The following is a 22,134-nucleotide window of genomic DNA, read 5'->3' on the forward strand; positions in this document are numbered from 1 at the left end:
CAGCTACTAGGGAGGCTGGGATAGGAGGATCTGCTTGAGCCCAGGAGTTGGAGGCTGCAAGTGAGCCATGATGCCACCACTGCACAGCAGCCTGGAGTGCTAGGATGCCAAGTTTAAAAAAAAAAAAAAAAGAGAGAGGGGAGGGGAGGGGAGAGGAGAAGAGAGGAGAGAAGAGAAGAAGAGAAGCAAAACAGCCTGATTGCTGATACAGAGGAAGTTTGACTGGTCTGGATAGATCAAACCAGCCAGAATATTCCCTTAAGCCAAAGCCCAAATTTATAACAAGGCCCTAACTCTCAATTCTATAAATGGATTCAGAGAGGTGAGGAAGCTGCAGCAAAAAGTCTGATGACAGCAGAGGTTGGTTTACCAAATTTAAGGAAAGACATCGTCTTCATAATATAAAAGTGCAAGGTGAAGGAGCAAGAGCTGATGTAGAAGTGTTAGCAAGTTATCCAGATCTAGCTAAGATCATTGATGACAGTGGCTACCTTGAACAACAAATTTTCAAGTATACAAAACAGTCTTCTGTTGGAAGAAGATGGTATCTAGGACTTTCATAGTTAGAGAGGAGAAGTTAATTCCTGGCCTCAAAGCTTCAAAGGACATGCTGACTATCTTGACAGGGACTAATGCAGCTGGGGACTTTAAGCTGAAGCCAACACTTCATTTACCATTCTGAAAATTCTGGGGCCCTTGAGAATTACGCTAAATCTACTCTGCCTGTGCTGTATAAATGTAACAACAAAGGCTGGATGACAGCACATCCGTTGACAGCATGGTTTAGTGAATATTAATACTTTATGTTTACTGTTGGGACCTACTGCTCGGACAAAAATATTCCTTTCCAAATAATGCCACTCATTGACAATGCACCTGGTCATCCAAGAGCTCTCATGGAGATATACAAGATCAACATTGTTTTCATGCCTGCTAACACAACATCCATTCTGTAGCCTGTGAATTAAGGAGTCATATCAACTTTTAAGTATTATTGTTTAAGAAATATATTTTATAAGCCTACAGCTGCCATAGATAGAAGTTCCCTCAACTGATCTGAGCAAAGTAAATTGAAAACCTCCTAGAAAGAATTCACTATTCTAGATGCCATTACAAAACCTTCATGATTCATGGGAGGAAGTCAAAATACCAACATTAACAGGAATTTGGAAGAAATTGATTCCAACCCTCATGGATGGCTTTGAGGGGTTCAAGGCTTCAGAAGTAACTCTAAATGCAGTAAAAATAGCAAGAGAACTCGAACTAGAAGTGGAACTTGAAGATGTGACTGAATTGCCGCAATCTCATGATCAAACACGAATGGATGAGGTGCTGACTGACTCCAGTTCTGAAAGAAGTTCTACTATGGGTAAAATGCTATCAAACAGCATTGTATGCTACAGAGAAATCTTTTGTGAAAGGAAGAGTCAATAGATGCAGCAAACTTCATTGCTATCTTATTCAAGAAATTGCCACAGCCACCCCAACCTTCAGAAACCACCACCCTGATCTGCAGGGTGCAGATATGCAGCTATAAGCATAAAACAAAAAACCTCTCAACCAGCAAAAAGGTTATGATTCACTGAAGGCTCAGGTGATTGTGAGCATTTTTTAAGCAATAAAGTATTTTTTAATTAAGGTATTACATTGCTTTTTAAGACATACTTAATAGACAATGGTATAGTATAGATATAATTTTTATATGCACTAAGAAACCAAAAAAAAAAATTGTCAGACTTGCTTTCTTGCAATATTCACTTTACTGCAGTGGTCTGGAACCAAACTGACAATATTTCTGAGGTATGCCCATATATTCAATCTTTCTGTGTCCTAATGTTCTAGGTATTCCCTTGTAAGTACGTTATAAACTATTAATAGACTTTTCCTCATCTTTCAAAATATGCCCTCTAGCAGTCTAGATTAATCATTTAAAAATACTGAGATCGCAGATATATTCACATTTACTATCGTATTCTGTTTATTCTGCTTGTTATGCGTTTTCCCCTAGTTTCTTGTCATCTTTTGCATTGACTGAATTCTTTCTCACTGTTCTAGTTTTTTTCCACTGGTTTAGAAGAAACATTTTCTTTTTCTTTTCTTTTTTTGAGATGGAGTCTCACTCTGCTACCCAGGCTAGAGTGCAGTAGCACAATCTCAGCTCATTACAACCTCTGCCTCCCGGGTTCAAGTGATTCTCCTGTCTCAGCCTCCCAAGTAGCTAGGATTACAGGTGACCACCACCACGCCAGGCTAATTTTTTGTATTTTCAGTAGAGATAGGGTTTCACCATGTTGGTCAGGCTGGTCTCAAACTCCTGACCTCAAGCGATCCATCTGCCTTGGCCTCCCAAAGTGCTGGGATTAGAGGTGTGAGCCACCGCACCCAACCACTTTCTATTTTTTTGTGTGTGTGGTTACCCTTGAAATTCTGCCCTCCATATTTAACTTTTAAAAGTGAGGTTAATCCATATTGATATATTTCCCCCAAATAATACAAAAGTCTTAGAATGCTTGAACGCTGATAATCTGCCTTCCATCTTATATGCTTTGTTATCTAGCATTATTATTCTATCATTTTAACCCCACAAATTAGACAACTGATATATATATCCCCACTGTTTAGATTTATCTATGTTTACCATTTTCTCTGCTCACTATTTCTTCCTACATCTCAGACCCATCTTCTAAAATTAGTTTCCTTTTTTCCTGAATTACGTTCTTTAGTAGTTCTTTTATTGGACGATTACTGACAGAAAAATCTGTTTTTATCTCAGTATGTCTTGCTTTTACTCTAGTTCTTGACAACAGTTTGAAAAGTGTGCTGTGGAACTCATTCATTTATAAGTGATCTGTCTTCTCTCTAGTTATTTTAAGATCTTCTCCTCTCCTTTAGGATTCTGTAGTTTTTGTTGTTGTTGTTGTTTTAGACAGAGTCTTGCTTCTTGCTGTTGCCCAGGCTGGAGTGCAGTGGCATGATCTCGGCTCACTGTAACCTCCACCTCCCCAGCTCAAGATGTTCTCCTACCTCAGCCTCCTGAGTAGGTGGGACTACAGGCACATGCTACCATGCTCAGCTAATCTTTGTATTTTTAGGAGAGACAGGGTTTCACCATGTTGGCCAGGCTGGTCTTAAACTCCTGACCTCAGGTGATCCATCCACCTTGGCCTACCAAAGTGCTGGGATTACAGGTGTGAGCCACTGTGCCCAACTGGGTTCTGTAGCTTCAGCATGAGGTGTCTAGGAATGGATTATTATATTGTTGTTTGTTGTATTTTCTGGATCTGAGGATTTGCACATCTCATTTATGGAAAATTCTCAGACATTTTTCTTTTCCTACATTGTCTTTCCCTCATGCTCTTTCTAGAACTGTCTAGATTTACTGGATATGTTGGGCTAACTCATACAAAACTGCAATTTTACAGATCAAAATTCATCAAATATTAGCAATCTCACCTGGTTCAACCTAAAGACATTTTTATAAGTGTTCTCTGCCTATCAATTCCTCTTTCATATTTTCCATTTTCTTTCTGAGATCCTTGCCGTGTACTCTTTGACTCTCTCTTCTACTTCACTCTTTCTTTCTTCGGCTGCCTCAAATTGCTGTTGAGCACATCTTTTGGGTTTGTAATTTCAATGACTTTAAAATATTTGATAGTGCCTTCTTCCTTACTCATGTTTAAGTCCATCTCTTATCTCTTGAAAGATTTTATATATAACTACCTAACAGTCAATGTTCAATAGTGCAGTACCTACAGTCCTTTGTGGGTCTAAATCTCACTCTTTGGTTCTGGTGACTCAAACTTTTGGTGTTTTACTTGTGTGCTTGCTAATATTTTGAGGACAGGGAGCCTGATTTAATCTGTGGAAATCTGAGGGACCTACGTTTAGACCGTTTCATCCATGGAGAATTTGCATTTGCTTTTGTTGGGTGACAAATTTTTTTTTTTTTTTAGACAGTTTCACTCTGTCGCCCAGGCTGGAGTGCAGTGGCGCAACCTCAGCTCACAGTAACTTCCGCCTCTCAGGTTGAAGCGATTCTTCTGCCTCAACCTCCTGAGTAGTTGGGATTACAGGCATGCGCCACCATGCCCGGCTAAGTTTTGTATTTTTATTAGAGATGGGGTTTCACCATGTTGGCCAGGCTGGTCTCGAACTCCCGACCTCAGGTGATCCACCCGCCTCGGCCTCCCAAAGTGCTGGGATTACAGGCGTGAGCCACTGTGCCCGGCCAACTTTTTTATTTCTTAACTTAGAGGTTCCTTGATCATGCAGGAAATATAACTTAGAACCCCATACTCCTATGAAGCCAATACTACGGTAACAAATCAAGAAAGGAGGCTATGCCAACTTGTTAGGAAGACAGACAAGTTTCCTTGCTGACTCCTTTAGCCAATAGGTACATTTTTTTCCCCAGCTTAAGCTTTCACCGAGGGGATGTAGCCACCTCAAAGTCCAAAGAGCTTTATCAAAAGTCTCAGGTTCAGATCCCCACAGACAAAGTCTCCTACTCCCACAAATCTCCAAAGCTTTTGTTTTAGTATTTTGATCCCAACTGCCATGTTTTGTTTTGTTGTTTTAATGACTCTGATTTAAGTTCCCTGTTCTGTTTTGTTGTGTTGTTGGCCCTTTATGTTTCCCTTAATTTTTGTGAGCTTAATATATATTAAAGAACTTTTAAAAAACATATCCAACATTTAAGTATTTCACAGCTGTAGGGCTTTTCAAAGTATCTATTCTGCCTTACTATCAGAAACCTACATTTTCTTCTTCTCAGTAAGTTCTAAGAGAAATGTTAGTGTCTACATTTCATCATACATATTCCTGTGTTGTATATAATTATTACAGCTTCACTAATTTAGGTAAATGGTAAAGATAATCAGTCTAAATTTATTTAAAGTCAGAATTACAGAAATCATTTCAGAAAAAAAATGAAGTTTGATTGACATCAACAACACCGAGGAGAGTATTTGACCTTGGCTAAGTGCATTTACCAAGTCATTTAAATTACAAGACACTAGCTCTTAAAAATACTTTGTTCTTCTAAGTGAACTGAGGATGACCCCTGAAATTCTTGTATTTATTTGTTAGGCAAATTAATAATTTTGGATAGACTGAGCAAAGTTAAGTTTTTTTGACCAAATAATAAGGAATTCTTAAATAGTGTGGAAAGAGATGTCTTATAAAGGGTAGAAAAAGATGTCTTATAATTTACATATATTGCAAATTCATCAGACTAAAATTCAGAGCATTATATCTACATAAAACATGTATTTACCTGTCCTTAGAATAAAAGTTATAAACCCTCTAGTTCAACTAAACTAAATTACTTGACAGAGAAATGATAAAAAGGTGCTTTATTCAGGGAGTTTCATAATCAACAACTAGATTCAATTTCAGATATCCTGCAAAACATTTTGACACAAACAATTATAAATTCGATTTTTAAAAAATGCCATTTAGCACTGAAAAAGGAAAGTTTGTCACGAGTATAAGATTAGCCAATTCTTTACCTCTCCAGCACTTGCACATTCTTTGGCTCTTCTGTGAAGTGCAGCCCATGTATCCTCATACCTAAAAAAAAAAGCAAAAAAATAATTTGAAATGCAAACCACACATTAAAAGGAAATACTATCTAAAGATGAATGTGGAATATCCTACGGTGCTAGAAAGGAAACACTCAAAAAATAATGGGGACATGTTGCAAGGACACATACGTCAACTTGATGGAGCTTCCACTGGCCAAATCTGTGACAATTTGAGCAACAAAATACATAATGGTAGTAATGGATTATAACTCAAAGAATAAAACAAATATCCCTGAATCCATGGTGATGTAAATAATTGAATAAATAAATTAATGAGAAAGAAGAGAAAAACTTTTCCTTATAATAGAAACACAATTAGTAATTTTTTTTGGTTTTTTTGAGACGGAGTTTTACTCTGTTACCCAGGTTGGAATGCAGTGGTGTGATCTCGGCTCACTGCAACCTCCATCTCCCGAGTTCAAGCAATTCTCCTGTCTCAGCCTCCCGAGTAGCTGGGATTACAGGTGCATGCCATCACGCCTGGCTAATTTTTGTATTTTTAGTAGAGACAGGATTTCACCACATTGGCCAGGCTGCTCTCGAACTCCTGACCTCAAGTGATCTGCCTGCCTCGGCCTCCCAAAGTGCTGGGATTACAAGTGTGAGCCACCGCGCCCAGCCCCAATTAGTAATTTTAAAAGAAATTATGAGGAAAAAAAAAACTCTAATTGGTAAACACAATAGTAATAATTGTTTTAAAAAGAATTTTAATGGATGATAAAATTAGTGGGTAAAAGCACAAAAAGAAATAGGATATTTACACAGTCTCAAAGTATCTCCCCATAGGATAATCATTAACTAAAAGTGAGAAAACACTGTTAACTGAGGAGAAACCTGGCAGACACATTCTTAATAAAGTGATCAAAATTAATGTCAACAGTAATGAGACACATCAACACTATGTGACTCCTGATGTGATGCACTGGGAAGGATATAATATTACTCTTCTGGTATTCTTGCCAAAACAGTACTAACTTACAGTTAATTACAAGGAAATAGAAAAATCCAAATTTATAGACATTTTGAAACATTGGCCAGTACTTTTTTTTTTTTTTTTTTGAGACAGAGTCTCACTCTGTCACCCAGGCTGGAGTGGTTGAGCTCACTGCAGACTCAACCTCTTGGACGCAAGTGATCCACCCACCTCAGTCTCCCAAAGTGATGAAATTACAGACATGAGCTACACTATGCCCAGCCTTGGCAAGTACTCTTCGAAAGTACTGAGGTCACGAAAGACAAAGACTAAAGAATTGTTCCATGTTAAAGAAGACAACGGAGACATTTTGACTAAATATGATGTGTGATCCTGGATTGGATCCTAGTCCAGAAAAAAGGACACTGCTGGGATAACTGATGGAATTTGAATAAGGCCTATGGATTAAAGTACTTACTAATGTTAATTTTTTGGTTTGATCATTGTACTGTGGTTATATGAAATGTTAACATTGGGAAAGCTGAAATTGCTTGTTCTATTTTTGCAATTTTTTGTAAACCTGAAATTATTTCAAAATGAGAAGTTAAAAAATAAAACTTCTAAACTACGATTCATTTTATTGCTGATGTAAAACCTGAATTCCCAATCTAAAATTCTAGCTATCCAGCCAATATTTCTCCAAACAGGAATACATATTTAATGAGTTCATATTGCCTCCCCTCATAGTCAGATTCACAATTTTTCTATTGAATTTAAGTAGGAAAATCAATCTGAATAATCCAGGTGATACTAGAGTCTACATGTGACGAAAATTAAGGTGGAAGGTCACAAAAATAATACAGTCCTGCTGTCATGTTGAATAACAGAAAGCTAGATTTTCTTGGATGTATAAGATTATGTAAGTATCAATTAAAATCAACAAGTATTTACTGAATGCCAAGCACTGTTAGGCACCAGAACTGCTGAGATAAATTTTACTTTTGCATCTTTGTTGTCCTGGTACTTAGCACAGAACCTAACACAGAAGAGACACATTAAATGTCTGTTGAGTAAAGAAATAGACTAATTATAAAATGAAAATTTAGGACTTGGTGGTAAATTTTTCTATCATTTTCTTAACTCAGTGGGAAAGAGAAAATTAATCCTTACTTGCCAAATTTAGACTCCAGATCATTCTTTTCATAATATCTCACTATTTCCTTTTCTCCCCATTATTATGTATGCTTTTCACATCCAACTAGGAACTACTTTCCTAGTTCAGCAACTAGTTCATTCATGACTTTCCTACCGGTTTCAGCATTCTCTAAACCTAGACTACTCCAACCATTCAAGTTCTCTGCTCTACTTTTATGCCATGAAGCAGTTTGAAGAAATGCATTAAATCCATTACAATGCATGCTATCCAACCTCCCATGGGCCTTCGCTGCCAATCAGCACGTAAAAAAAAAAAAAAATTATTGCTATTAGATTGTTCCCTGAAGTACACACAGCGGGTATTACACATCTCATGCTGCCTTGAAACTTACCCCATCCAATCACTTTCAACAGACATATGAACTTACTCCATTTTACTGAGATAAAGACACTGGATGTAAACTTCAATTTTTCTGTGTTCAAACTCACATCTTTAAAAATCACAAGTCAATGATGACAAAATGAAGAAGCCACATTCATAATGTGTAATTCTCACATTCAAATCGTTATTGAATATATTCTATGCATACTATGGGAAGACTAGTGGAAGAGTTCACAGTACATTAGGAAGATGAACACACATGTAAATAATTACCTTACTTGGTAGACAAAGGAAAGGGCTAATTATATAGCATTAGAGCCATAGGAACATAGGAAAGTAACTGTAGACTGTGTTGTACTACACTCTTTGAAACATGATTTAGGAAATAGAAGATGTCAGAGTAAGAAGCATCTAGAATCTGTCACCCTACCTAGACCACAATCACATTGGCAGAATCTGTCTGATGTAACTATTTTGGGACTCTAGAATCTATTAAAGGCTTGCAACTTCCAGGGGAAGGTCTGGAGGGTAAATTGAGGTTCATTTCAGTCGACTTCAGGTTTTAGCACAATGGCAGCTACTCATCCACCACCCCAACCCCTGGACAGGCAGCCACGCACTTGTTCCTGAAGTAGCTTATACATGGCTTATGAAAGTCAAGGTGGGCCAATAAGGACCCTGTGCTCCAAACATCAGGGAGTCTGTGCTCTGATCACAATTGCTGCTTCTAATCAGGGAGATGCAGACACAGAGGCAGCTACTGTTGAAAACCCCTCCTGCTCTGGCTAGCAATTTTCAGAGGATTTAAAAGGCCAACGTCTGGTTTTGTCCCCTTTCTTTGTTCTCTTCTCCCTTTTGGAGAGCCAGACACTTAAAGACTAGGACATTCAATAACAGAAGAAATTGTTTTTTGTTTTGTGGTGTGTGTGGTTTTTTTTTGTCCCAAGATGGCTTACTAGGGACATCAAAAGCCAGTTTTTCTCAAAAAATAGATAAAAGTTACTGGTGAGTGGACAAATTCTAGACAGAAAACTGAGGGAAGGGAGGCAGGACCTGTCAGAGTGCCCATGGGAAGAAGTTGGGGTGCAGAAAAGGAAAGCAGCAAGAGTCTGGCAGAGATCGACCCTCAAGGACCTTGGAGCCCTGTGGAAAGGGTAGGTGGGAATAGTTCTCTGCTCCCCTCACTCCTCCAACCATCTCCTGACCAACAAACTGTTGGAGAGTGCTTCTCTGCCCTTGTGACCCAGAGCAACACTATTGGTGGCAATTTGAAAACCTCTTGGAGCTGGAGAATCTGGTGGCCAACTCGTGTGTACAGGCGTGTCCACACTCCCCTCAGGTGCCAGATACCATACTCGTCGCGCACTGGCGGTGGGATGCTGCCCTGCCCAGGGATTCTCTGCCCTTGAGTCACCACACCACCAGATTCCCTGCAAACACACCCAACAAACCACTCTAACTTTGGCAAGCACAGGGAACCAGCAGTTCCCCAGGTAACTGTGAGATCTCTGGAGATCTAACCCCCTGCATGGGCCATCCCTAAGTGGAAGAGAGTGCAGCCCACCAAAAGCACCCCACGGGACAAAGGAAATGCAGGCACAGTGCCAACCACTGCAAGAGGCAGTATCATCACCCAGGAATGGATGTGGGGAAGGGGTCATCTCCTGCATCCCCCTACACTGTTGCTGATGTAGCAGTGTTCTCCCTGCCAGGGGCCAGTACATGCACTTGGACACACAACATTATTTCATGCTTCTCGTGGCGGCTCTACTTCTACTGAAAGTGAGCCCTGCACAGCTCAAGCTTTCAGGAAGAGTGGGGCCCAGCTCCCCTTCCCTACACAGAGCAGTAACATCCCGACAAGTGAAGACAAGTTACAGAGCTGCCTGCTCCCATCTGGAGGAAGAGACTCTCCCTGAGCCCATTTTGGTGGCAGCCCTCAGAGGAGTGAACCCGCAACCCGCAGACAGGAACCAAAGGAAAAACTCTTTATGAAATGAAGGTTGGGAGCCTTGTGATGGGGGCATGATAGGAAGTGAAGTGGATCACGTTCTTGCCAGCACAGGATGAGGAGTGGGTGTACCCACCCACCTTCTCCCCCAAGACGTCAGCACACCCCACTGGACCTCTTCCCGCCACCATCCCCTGCCCGCTCAGGGCAGGTGCTTCCACCCAACGCCAGCCTACCTGCCAGCTCTTACTCTTAAGTGCCATCTACTGGACTGCAACCCGAACTGCGTCATCAAATAAAAATCTGCTACAAAAAGGGCTTAGTGCTAGTCCACAAGATGAGCCCCCTGGGATCTCCATACCCTCAGTTCCACAGGAGATAAGGTGTTAGGTGTCAGCTCTTAGAGCCAATTCATCACTACAATAAGCATCATCTGAGAAAGCCACTGCATAGAAGCTATCCATAACCAAGGAACTCATATAGCATTTTGGCTCTCTGGAAGCACCCGGAAACAAAGGCAAATGATAATACACAACATATACCACAGTCATACCCTTAAGGAAAGAAAAAAAAAGTCACATCCAAATGATGGCAAAGTCAAAATAAAAAGAGACAGCTTCCTCAAATGAGAAGGAATCAGTGTAAGAACTCTGGCAATACAAAAAGCCAGAGTGTTCTGGCACCTCAAAGGATCACATTAGCTCTCTAGCAATGGATCCTAACCAGACTGAAATGTATAGGATGGCAGATAAAGAATTAAAAATATGTATTGCAACTAAACTCAACAAGATTCAAGAAAAAAGTTGAAATCCAATACAAAGAAACCAGAAAACTGACTCAGCATATGATAGACAAGATAGCTATATTAAGAGAGAAACAAATAGAACTGCTCGAATTCTAAAATTTACTAAAGGAATTTTAAAATATAGTTAATAGGCTAGACAAAGCAGAAGAATTACAGAGCTTGTAGACCAGTCATTCAAATTAACCAAGTCAGATAAAAATAAAGAAAATGGAATTTCTAAAAAATGAACAAAGCCTTCAAGAAACATGGGATCATGTAAAGCAAACAAACCTTTCACTTACTAGCATTCCTGAGAGAGAAGAAAAAGTAAGCAACTTGGAAAACATATTTGAGGGAATAATCCAGGAAAATTTCCCCAATTTTGATAGAGAAGTTGAAATCTAGAATCAAGAAATTCAGAGACTCCTGTGAGATATCACATAAGATGACATCCCCAAGACATACAGTCATCAGACTAAGGTCAACATGAAAGCAAAAATCATAAAGAAAGCTAGACAAAAGGGCCATATTACCTATAGAGGAAAACCCATCAGGCTAACAGTGGACTTCTCAGCTGAAGCTTTACACTCAGAAGAGACTGGGGGCCTATTTTTAGCCTCCTTAAAAAAAAAAAAATTGCCAGCCAAGAATTTTATATCCTGTTCATCTAAGCTTCATAAACAAAGAAGAAATGAAATCTTTCCCACACAAGCAAACACAAAGGGAATTTATCACCATCAGACTGGACCTACAGGAAATGCTCAACGGAGTTCTAAACATGGAAATGAAAGAATGATATCTGCTACCATAAAAGCACACGTAAGTACAAAGCTCAGACCCTACGAAGCAATCACACAATCAAGATTACAAAGCAACTAGCTAACAACACTATTAAAGGAACAAAACTTCACATATCAATATTAACCTTGAAAGGAAACAGCCTAAATCCCCCACTTAAAAGATACATAGTGGCAAGTTGGATTAAAAAAACAAGATCCAACCTCTGCTACCTTCAAGACACTTATCACACATGTAATGACACCCATAGGCTCAGAATAAAGGGATGGAAAATGGAAATGGAAAACAAAAAAGAGCAGAGGTTGCTACTCTTGTATCAGATAAAAACAACTTTAAACCAAGAACAGTTAAAAAAAAAAAAAAAAAAAAAAAGAAGGGTACAACATAATGATAAAGAGCTCAATTCAATATGAAGATATCGTATCCTAAATACATATGTACGCAACATCACAGGATCCAGATTTATAAACTACTACTAGAACCTAAAAAAAGAGATAGCCATACAATAACAGTGGGGGACTTCAACACCCTACCAGCAGCACTAGACAGATCACGGCACAAAACTAACAAATATTTGGACATAAATTAGACTGTCAACCTAATGGACCTAATGGACATCTACAGACTACTCCACCCAACTACCACAATATGTACATTCTTCTCATCTGTGCATTGAACAGTCTGTAAAATTGACCACATGCTCAACCATAAGCAGGTCCCAATAAATTCAAAACAATCAAAATCATATCAAGCATCTTCTCAGACCACAGTGGAATAAAATCAAAATAAATACCAAGAGGAACCCTAAGAACCACACAAATACATGGAAACTAAACAACCTGCTCCTGAATGACTTCTGGGTAAACAATGAAATTAAGGCAGAGATCAAAAAAATTAATTGAATCAAATGAAAATAAACACACAACATACCAAAACCTCTGAGATACAGCAAAAGCAGTATTAAGAAGAAAATTTACAGTGCTCAATGCCTACACCAAAACACACAAAGATCTCAAATTAACAACCTAACACCACACTTAAAGAACTAGAAAGACAAGAATTAAACCCAAAGCTAGCAGAAGAAATAATTATGATCAGAGCAGAACTAAATGAAATAGAGACCAAAAAACCATACAAAGTATCAACAACACAAAAAGTTGATTATTTGAAAAGATAAACAAGATTGACAGACTGCTGGCTAGATTAACCAAGAAAAAAAGGGAAGATTCAAATAAGCACTCTCAGAAATGACAAAAATGACATAACTGACACCACAGAAAGACAAAAGATCAGAGACTACCAATAACATCTCTATGTGCACAAATTAGAAGACCTAGAGGAAACAGATTAATTCCAGAAACACATCACCTTCCAGAATGAACCAGAAAGAAATTGAAATTCTGAACAGACCAATAACAAGTTACAAAATTCAATCAGTAATAATAAAAAAAAAAAATCTACCAACCAAAAAAAGCCCTAGATCAGATGGATTTACAGCTAAATTCCACCAGACATGCAAAGAACTGGTACCGATCTTAGTGAAACTATTCCAAAAAACAGAAGAGTGGGGATTTCTCCTTCACCTCATTCTATGCAACTAGTATTATTCTGATTCTAAAACCTAGCAATGACATAACAAAAAAGGAAAACTACAGGTCAACATCCCTGATAAACACAGACACAGAAATCCTCAACAAAATGCTATCAAACCAAATTCAACAGCACATCCAAGAGACAGTTCACCATGATCAAGTGGGTTTTATCCCTGGGATGCAAGGATAGTTCAACAAACACAAATCAATAAATGTGATTTACCACATAAACAGTGTTAAAAGCAAAAATAACATGATCTCAATAGACACAGAAAAGGCATTTGATAAAATTCAAAATCCCTTCATAATGAAAATCCTCAACAAACAAGGCATCAAAGGAACATACCTGAAAATAATAAGAACCATATATGACAAACCCACAGCCAACATAATACTGAACAGGCAATAGTTGAAAGCATTCCCCCTAAGAACTGGAACAAGACAAGGATGTCCACTCCCACCACTCCTATTCAACATAATACTGGAAGTCCTAGCTGGAGCAATCAAGCATGAGAAAGAAATATAAGGTATCTAAATAGGAAAAGATGAAGACAAATTAATTATCTGTTTGCTGACAACATGACTACATATCGAGAAAACCCTAAAGAATCCTCCAAAAGACTCACAGACCTGATAAATAACTTCAGTAACTTTTCAGCATACAAAAGCAATGTACAAAAATCCATAGCATCAACTCATTTGAGAAACTAAAAAATAAAAATTAAAAAATAAATAAAAATAAAATCACAGCATTTTTACACACCAACAACATTCAATCTGAGAACCAGATCAAGAACTCAATCTCATTTACAACAGATACACACACACACACACACACACACACATACAATACCTAGTATATATAACCAAGGAAGTGAAAGATCTCTACAAAGAGAACTGTAAGACACTGATGAAAGAAATCATAGATGACACAAATGGCAAAACATTCCATGCTCATGGATTAGAAGAATCGATATCATTAAAATGACCACATTACCCAAAGCAATCTACAGATTCAATGCAATTCCCATCAAATTACCAATGTCATTTTCCACAAAACCAGAAATAAAAAATCTAAAATTCATATGGAACCAAAAAAAGAGCCTGAATAGCCAAAGCAAACCAAAGCAAAAAGAACAAACTTAGAAGCATCACATTACCTGACTTCAAACCATACTACAAGGCTATAGTAACCAAAACATCATAGTACTAGTATAAAAATAGACACACAGATCAATGGAACAGGACAGAGAACCCAGAAATAAAGTCACACAGCTACAACTAACTGATCTTCAACAACGTCAACAAAAATAAACAATGGGGAAAGAACATCCTAGTCAATAAATGGCGCAAGGAAAACTGGCTAGCCATTTATGGATGAACAAAACTGGACCCCTACCTCTTACCATTTACAAAATTAGCTCAAGATTAAAGACTTAGTGTAAGACCTCAAAGTATAAAAACTCTAGAAGAAAACCCAGAAAAAAACCCTTCTGGGCATTGGCCTCAGCAAAGAATTTATGACTAAGACCTCAAAAACAACTGCGACAAAAATTGACAAATGGGACTTAAACTAAACAGCTTCTGCACAGCAAAAGAAACAACACAATAAACAGACAACCTACAGAATGAGAGAAAGTATTTGCAAACTATGCATCCAACAAAAGATTAATATCCAGAATCTATAAGGAACTTAAAACAAATGAACAAGAAAAAACCCCATTAAAAAGTGAGCAAAGGATATGAATAGACTCTTCTCAAATGAAGACATACGAGCAGCCAACAAAGATGAAAAAAATGCTCAACATCACTAATAATCAGAGCAATGCAAATTAAAACCACAATGAGATACACACAATCGCATGCCAGTCAGAGGTGAAAAATGATACAGGAACAAAATGATAACATCAATACCGTTACCATTTATATCTACCAGTGGTAGATATAAAACAGAAAGGAACCAATAAGAAATTCTGGAGATTAAAAGTCTAATAACTGAAATGAATAATTCACTGGAGGAGTTCCAAAGTACATTTGAGGAGAAGAAAGAATCAACATGATTGAAGATAAAACAATTTAAATTATCAAAATTAACAAATGTTTACCTAGATTGACTAAGAAAAAAAAAGATTCAAGTTACTAAAACTATAATGAAGTGGGACTATTACTATGAATCTTACAGAAATAAAAAGGATTATAAGAGAGTGCTATGAACAACGTATGCTAACAAACTGGATAACCTAGCTGAAGTGGACAAATTCCCACAAACACAAAACATACCAAGACTGAATCCTGAAGAAATGGGAAATTGAATTAGTAATAAAAAACCTCAAGATGAAAAACCCTGGACTTGATTGCTTCACTGGTGAATTCTACCAAACATTTAAAAAAGAACCAACATCAACCATTCTGAAATTCTTTTAAAAAAGAAAATGAAGAGGAAAGAATAAATCCTAACTCATTCTATAAGCCAGCATTACTCTGATACCAAAGCCAAAGGTATACAAGAAAAGGAAACTACAGACCAATACTCCTTAAGAATACTAATGCAAAAATCCTCAACAAAATACTGGCAAACTAAATTCTGCAGCATGTTAAAAATATTATACACAATTTCCAAGTGGAATTTATTCCTGGAATGCAAGAATGGCTCAAAATATGAAAATCTGTCAATGTAATAATATACCAGATTGGTAGAACGAAAGGAAAAAAACACATGGTCATCCTAATTCAAGCAGAAAAATTATTTTAAAAAATTCAACATCCTTTCATGATAAAAACATTAAAACTAGAAGTAGAAGGGAACAATATCAACATAATAAAAATTCATAGTTGACATTATACTCAATGTTGAAGGACTGAAAGCTTTTCCTGTAAGATCAGGATCAAGAGAAGGAACAAGACAAGGATGCCTGCTCTTTCCACTTCGACTCAACACAGTACTGGATGGTCTAGCCAGAGCAATTAGGCAAGGAAAAGAAATAAAAGGCATTCAAATTGGAATGAATGAAGTAAAATGATCTCTATTCATAAATGATATGATCTTATATGCAGAAAATCCTGAAAGTTCCACACAAAAAACTATCAGGATAAAGGAACTCAGCAAAGTACGATACTAAATCAACACACAAGTCAGTTGTTTCTATGTACTACCAATAAATAATTCAAAAAAGCAATTAAGAAAACAATTTCATATGTGATAGCAACAAAAAAAAATACTTGGGAATTAACAAAGATGATGAAAGACTCACACAATGAAAACTACAAAACAATATTCAAAGAAATTAAAGAAGACATCAATAAACAGAAAAAGCACTCCATGTTAATGGATTGGAATACTTAACATTGTTATCTGTAATAAGCAAAATGACCACAGATTCAATTTAATCCCAATCGAAATCCCAATGACGTTCTTTGCAAACAACAGAAAATACATCTTAAAATTCATATGAAATCTCAAATGACCTTCAACAGCCAAAACAATCTTGACAAGAAAAACTCTTAGAAGAAAACACAAGGGAAAATCCTCACACTCACTAGAGTAGCTATAATAAAAAACAAGAAAATAGCAAGCATTGGTGAGGATAGGAAGAAATTAGAACCTTTATACAATACTGATGGGAAAGTAAAATGATACAGTCACTATGGAAAACAGTATGGTGTTTCCAGAAAGAATAAAACACAGAATTACCATATGATCCAATAATTCTACAGCTGGGTATATACCCAAAGGAACTGAAAGCAAGGTGCCAAAAAGATACTTGTCACTCATGTTCCTAGCAGCATTATTTAGAACAGCCAAAAAGTGGAAGCAACTCAAGTGTCCATCAACAGATGAATAAACAAAATATGGTACATACTTACAACAGAACATTCAGCTTTTCAAAGAAAGAAAATTCTGACACATGCTACAACATAAACTTTGAAAATATTATGGTAAATGAAATAAGCTGGTCACACACAAAAGTACTTTATATGATGTTCCTAGAATAGTCAAATTCACAGAGAAAGAAAATAGAATGATGGTTGCCTGGGATGGAGAGGAGGGAGTAGAAATGAGAGTTGTTGGTTAATAGGTACAGAGTTTCCATTTTGCAAGACGGAAAGAGTTTTTGGGATTGGATGCACAACCATGTGAATGTACTCAGCACTACTCAATTTAAGAATGGTTAAGACAAATTTTATGTTATGTATACTGCATTTTTAAAATTAATAGGATTTAAATATTTGCTGTTTAAAATGGTCTTTCCCACATTCAATTTTTGTTCCAACGGGAAAAGACTGTTTCAGTGCAATGTACGGACCCATTATTGAAACCCTCCTATAGATGTAAATTTTCCACATTGACTCCCAAAATGCAACGCCATCCCCAAAAAAATACCACACAAAAAATCGATAGCTCTAACATAAATTTTTCAGTAAAATGAAGCTATTTCAACTAAGTTTCTAGAGAGAAAATAAAGATAAAATGTAAATAGTAAACAATACGTTACTGATTAATTTGTACTACACTGCCTTTCATGTTCATTTCTGTTCTTCACGCAACAAAACAAAGGAAGAAAATATCATATTAAGTACTTTTCACTTCAGAGAAGGAAAATCTCTAGATTTAGCAACCATAAAAAGAAACCCAATGAAGAACCAGAAAGGAGAAAGGAAAATGTAGGTATTAGAGATTGTGTCATAACAAATACAGATAAGGAAAAGCAGTACACCCTCTCCCACATACATCTTTACCACACACATCTGTCAAATGGCACATTAGTAAGCACAGAACTATGTATAACGACATACTTTAACCATATACTGTATTTATTTATTTAGTTATTTAGTTATTGAGATGGAGTTTCGCTCTTGTTGCCCAGGCTGGAGAATAATGGCACGATCTTAGCTCACCACAACCTCTGCCGAGATGACGCCATGGCACTCCAGTGATTCTCCTGCCTCAGCCCCCTGAGTAGCTAGGATTACAGGCACGCACCACCAGGCCCAGCTAATTTTTGTATCTTTAGTAAGAGATAGGGTTTCACTATGTTGGCCAGGCTGGTCTCAAACTCCTGACCTCAAGTGATCTGCCTGCCTCAACTTCCCAAAGCGCTGGGATTACAGGCATGAGCAACTGTGACCTCATTGTAGTTTTGATTTGCATTTCCCTGAAGACTAACAATGTTGAGCATCTTTCCATGTGCTTATTGGTCATTTGTATATCTTCTTTTGAGAAATGTCTATTCAAATTTTTGTCTATTTCTTCATGGGGTTATTTGTCTTTTTATTAAGTTATCAAAGTTCTTTATATATTCTGGATACATGTCATTCCTCATATATATGATCTGCAAATATTTTCTCACATTCTATGTTTTGTCACTTCACTATCTTGATGGCATTGATGCACAAAAGTATTTAATTTTGACCAAGTCCATTGTGTCTAATTTTTATCTTCTTTGTGCTTTTGATGTTATATCTAAAAAGACCACATATTTTAATATTAACCTCCACGTCAATGAAAGAATGGACTGGAAAAAGAAATGACATTAAGAATCAAAGTGAAAAAACAAAATTATCAGGGCCTCAAATCCAGAATCATTTTTCTTGTAACAAAGAAGCGATACATATTATCAATAAACATAGTAAAGTATTGACTTGTAAATACCATACTGATCTGTCTGCCCAAAGTTTGAATGGACTTTGTACTAATGAGTGAAAAGTGAAAGCTTTCAAGGAAAATAATACACAAATAATTTCCAATCACTGCATTAAGGTAAAATTTAGCTATTTTAAGGTTTTTAACCTATAAAAGTAAAAGATATTTTTGGTCAGTAAAACAGTCAGAAGTATAACCTTCCTCTACAAATGAAAACACTTACCTGCTAAGTAATTCTAATCCAGCAGAGTACTTTGGCAAAAATGGAACAGTCCTGCCCAAAAGAAACACTTATTAAAACTGTTCTTGATTTAGCCAACTGAAAAAAAAAAAAAAGGTACATACAAGAATTTTGACATTGTCAATTGTAATATATTTTAAAATCACTAATGACAATTATTAAACTTTTAGAGAAATGTGTTTTATTTCAGAGTTAACGTACTGTAACACACTATCAACCATCATTTTGCCCCAGAGATTGTCTTCAGCATACAATACAATAAATGATTTAATATAATGTTGGATAAGAACAAATACATAAGATCAAAGTTCATCTCTAGGCTGAAAATGAAATCTGGTCACACACTTTACTTTATTTAAAAAATGGACAAACAGCACAATCCTGGTGTTTTCATATAAAACAGGTAACACAGTTAAAGAGGCTCATTTGCCAAGTAGTATTTCATTATTAATTTCCTTTTCAATAATTCAGGACTTTTAATTTTGCTCTTACACAAATTAAAAATGACTAATTTTCATCAAATAATAATCACTGATTGTCAGAGTAAAACAATTATACTTTATCATTTTTTCAACCATTTCACAATTTTACTGGAAAATTTTCCGTTACAAAATTTAGAAAGAACCAATAAATTATTTTGTAGTCAGATGCACTCAACAAATCTAAGGTTCATTAATATAATTACACAATTACGAACACAACCAAACGTATGAAATTTAAGTCACAGTAACTTAAAATCTTAGCACAAGCTTACCTGGGTTTGCTTTTCACTTTTGCTTCTCTTGACTTGTCACTTAAAGTCTTCAGCCTATAATTCAATATAAAATATAATATTTTTACAAGTCAAGAGATGATGATGATGATGATTATTATTATTATTATTATTATTAGAGACAAGGTCTCACTCTGTTGCCCAGGCTGGAGTGCAGTGACATGTACATGACTCACTGCAGCCTCAACCTCCTGGGCCCAAGTGATCCTCCCACCTCATCCTCCTGAGTAGCTGGGACTATAGTCACCTGCCACCACGTCTGGGTAATTTCTTTTTTTATTTAGTGAAGATAGAGTCTTGCTATGTTGCCCAAGCTGGTCTCAAACCCCTTGCCTCAAATGATCCTCCTGCCTCAGCCTCCCAAAATGCTGGGATTACAGGCATGAGCCACCTCACCCAGCCCAGAGATTTTTCAACCACAAATTTTCACACGTTAAAATTTTAGGTCAGATAAGCTATTTTTTTTTTAAGCAAGAATTAAGTACCTCAAAAGACAACAAATATTTGAGTGTTTACTATATGTTAGATACCACAAATGGAAAATCTGTAGCATATATATATCTTTTTTAAGAGATGGTCTCACTCTGTTGCCCAGGCTAGAATATAGCGGTGCAATTATAGCTTACTATAACCTCAAACTTTTGGGCTCAAGTAATCCTCCCACCTCAGCCTCCTGGGTAACAAGGACTACAGGTATGTGCCACCATGCCCAGCTATTTGTTTCACTTTTATTTTGGTCTCACTATGCTGCCCAGTCTGTTCTCTTAACTCCTGTCCTCAAGTGATCTTCCCACCTCAGCCCCCGCAAAGAGCTGGGATTACAGGTGTGCACTACCACGCCAGGCCTTATTTTCATATTCTTACTTACCTCAAGTCCCTTTTTTAGAAACAAAGATTCCTAAATGTGATCAGACCACAGAAACATAATTTATCTGGCATCTTTAGAAAAAGTAATGTTCCACATAGGAGAAATCGATAGGTAACAAAGATATCTAAGCAGCACACTTCATTAAGTAGATGCTACCCAGGCATTCAAATCTCTTTAAGCACCCACAGTATTTGAAATTTTAGTGGAGAAAAAGCTTTTTAAAATATATCACACTTCTTTCATTAAAGAGGATTTGGCATATCTCATTTAACATTTCGGGATAACTCAGGATCAATATTAAGAACATCATTGACTACATTTCGCAGCAAAACAGTACTCTCCCCTGATACTTCTGAGCTAGAAATGCATCTTCGTTTATTAAGCTGAAACCAGTCTATGGTAGCTTTGTGTCTGTTTGGGCTCTTATGCTTACCTTTCCTAAATTTTCTTTCTCTACCATTGGCCACCTGGCTGTCAGCTCTCACTCACTGCTTCTGCTAGCTATTTAACTCTAGCAGTCTCCTCCCCTCTACTTGCTGCTTTTAAATGATTACACTGGAAAACAGATAAATGGGCTAGAGCTGCATATATAGAATTAACATATTTTAAATGTAAAATATGATGTTCATAAACTATACATTTATTTTCACTTCACTGGTCCAGTTTTACTTTATTTTGGCTGTGGACTCTGTTACAGATAACTGAGGTTGCCAATAAGTGAGAGCTATAGTATGTGGTAATATGTAAAATGAGGTATCATGTACACATTCTTCTCAATCACTTCAACAAATATTCATTTGTAAATAGAAACTGAAAATATAGGCCATAGTACTACTGCTAGCCCCTACAAAGTCTTTGTAAAAACAGAAATAGGTGTTCCTTCCTCCAGACACTTTACTACCATCAGCCAGAAACTGTCCTAATATACAAGTTGACTCTTGCACGAATAACTCAACTATGCATTGTACAGTGTACAACCTGCACAATTATGCATGCTGGTTCTGAAACAGGATTCCATCTTTTCTGTCTATAATGTCTGATTAAGCACCACATGTGGACTTCTGATAAACTGCATTTTTTTAAACCAAAAACTAGAAGGCCAAGGTCATACAAAGAGTTTCATATTACTCTATGATCTTTTTCAAAAAATGAAATATTGACAAGATCAATTCCTCTGCAACATTCAAAAGATTAAACAATCTCTTTAATACAAAAGTAATTTGCATATCTTTCTAGATAAGTCTAGGATATTATGTAAAAGTCTAACATAAATTTCTAAGCTTATCTTGGAAACCAGTAAATCTGATTTAAACCAAGATTAAGCAAAAGCTAAGGAAAACAATTTTTATGGCCATGCTCTACCATTTGCACTATAAAATTTGATCAAAATACTTAGAACATCTCAGGCAAAATTATCCTAGTTATATACAGCAGTACATCATACTCAAAATG

At 36.8% G+C, this 22,134-nt stretch overlaps 1 protein-coding gene across 8 annotated transcripts in view; it reads right to left on the reverse strand.

Annotated features, from left to right (window-relative positions):
* Positions 1-22,134, reverse strand: part of DTNBP1 (dystrobrevin binding protein 1) — a 150,000-nt gene that overhangs the window by 119,124 nt on the left and 8,742 nt on the right. For 3 of the 8 annotated variants that reach the window (XM_011967929.1, XM_011967927.1, XM_011967925.1), the window contains exons 2-3: positions 19,797-19,850; positions 5,511-5,571 (exon numbers count right to left, since the gene is read on the reverse strand). In XM_011967929.1, coding sequence (XP_011823319.1) covers positions 5,511-5,571; positions 19,797-19,850 — 115 coding nt within the window. Of the gene's footprint in view, positions 1-5,510; positions 5,572-19,024; positions 19,121-19,796; positions 19,851-22,134 lie in introns of all 8 variants that reach the window. The other 5 variants (XM_011967928.1, XM_011967924.1, XM_011967930.1 and 2 more) reach the window with 3 other exon arrangements.

This window comes from Mandrillus leucophaeus, unplaced genomic scaffold (assembly GCF_000951045.1).
Source record: "Mandrillus leucophaeus isolate KB7577 unplaced genomic scaffold, Mleu.le_1.0 Scaffold82, whole genome shotgun sequence".
Classification (NCBI taxonomy): domain Eukaryota; kingdom Metazoa; phylum Chordata; class Mammalia; order Primates; family Cercopithecidae; genus Mandrillus; species Mandrillus leucophaeus.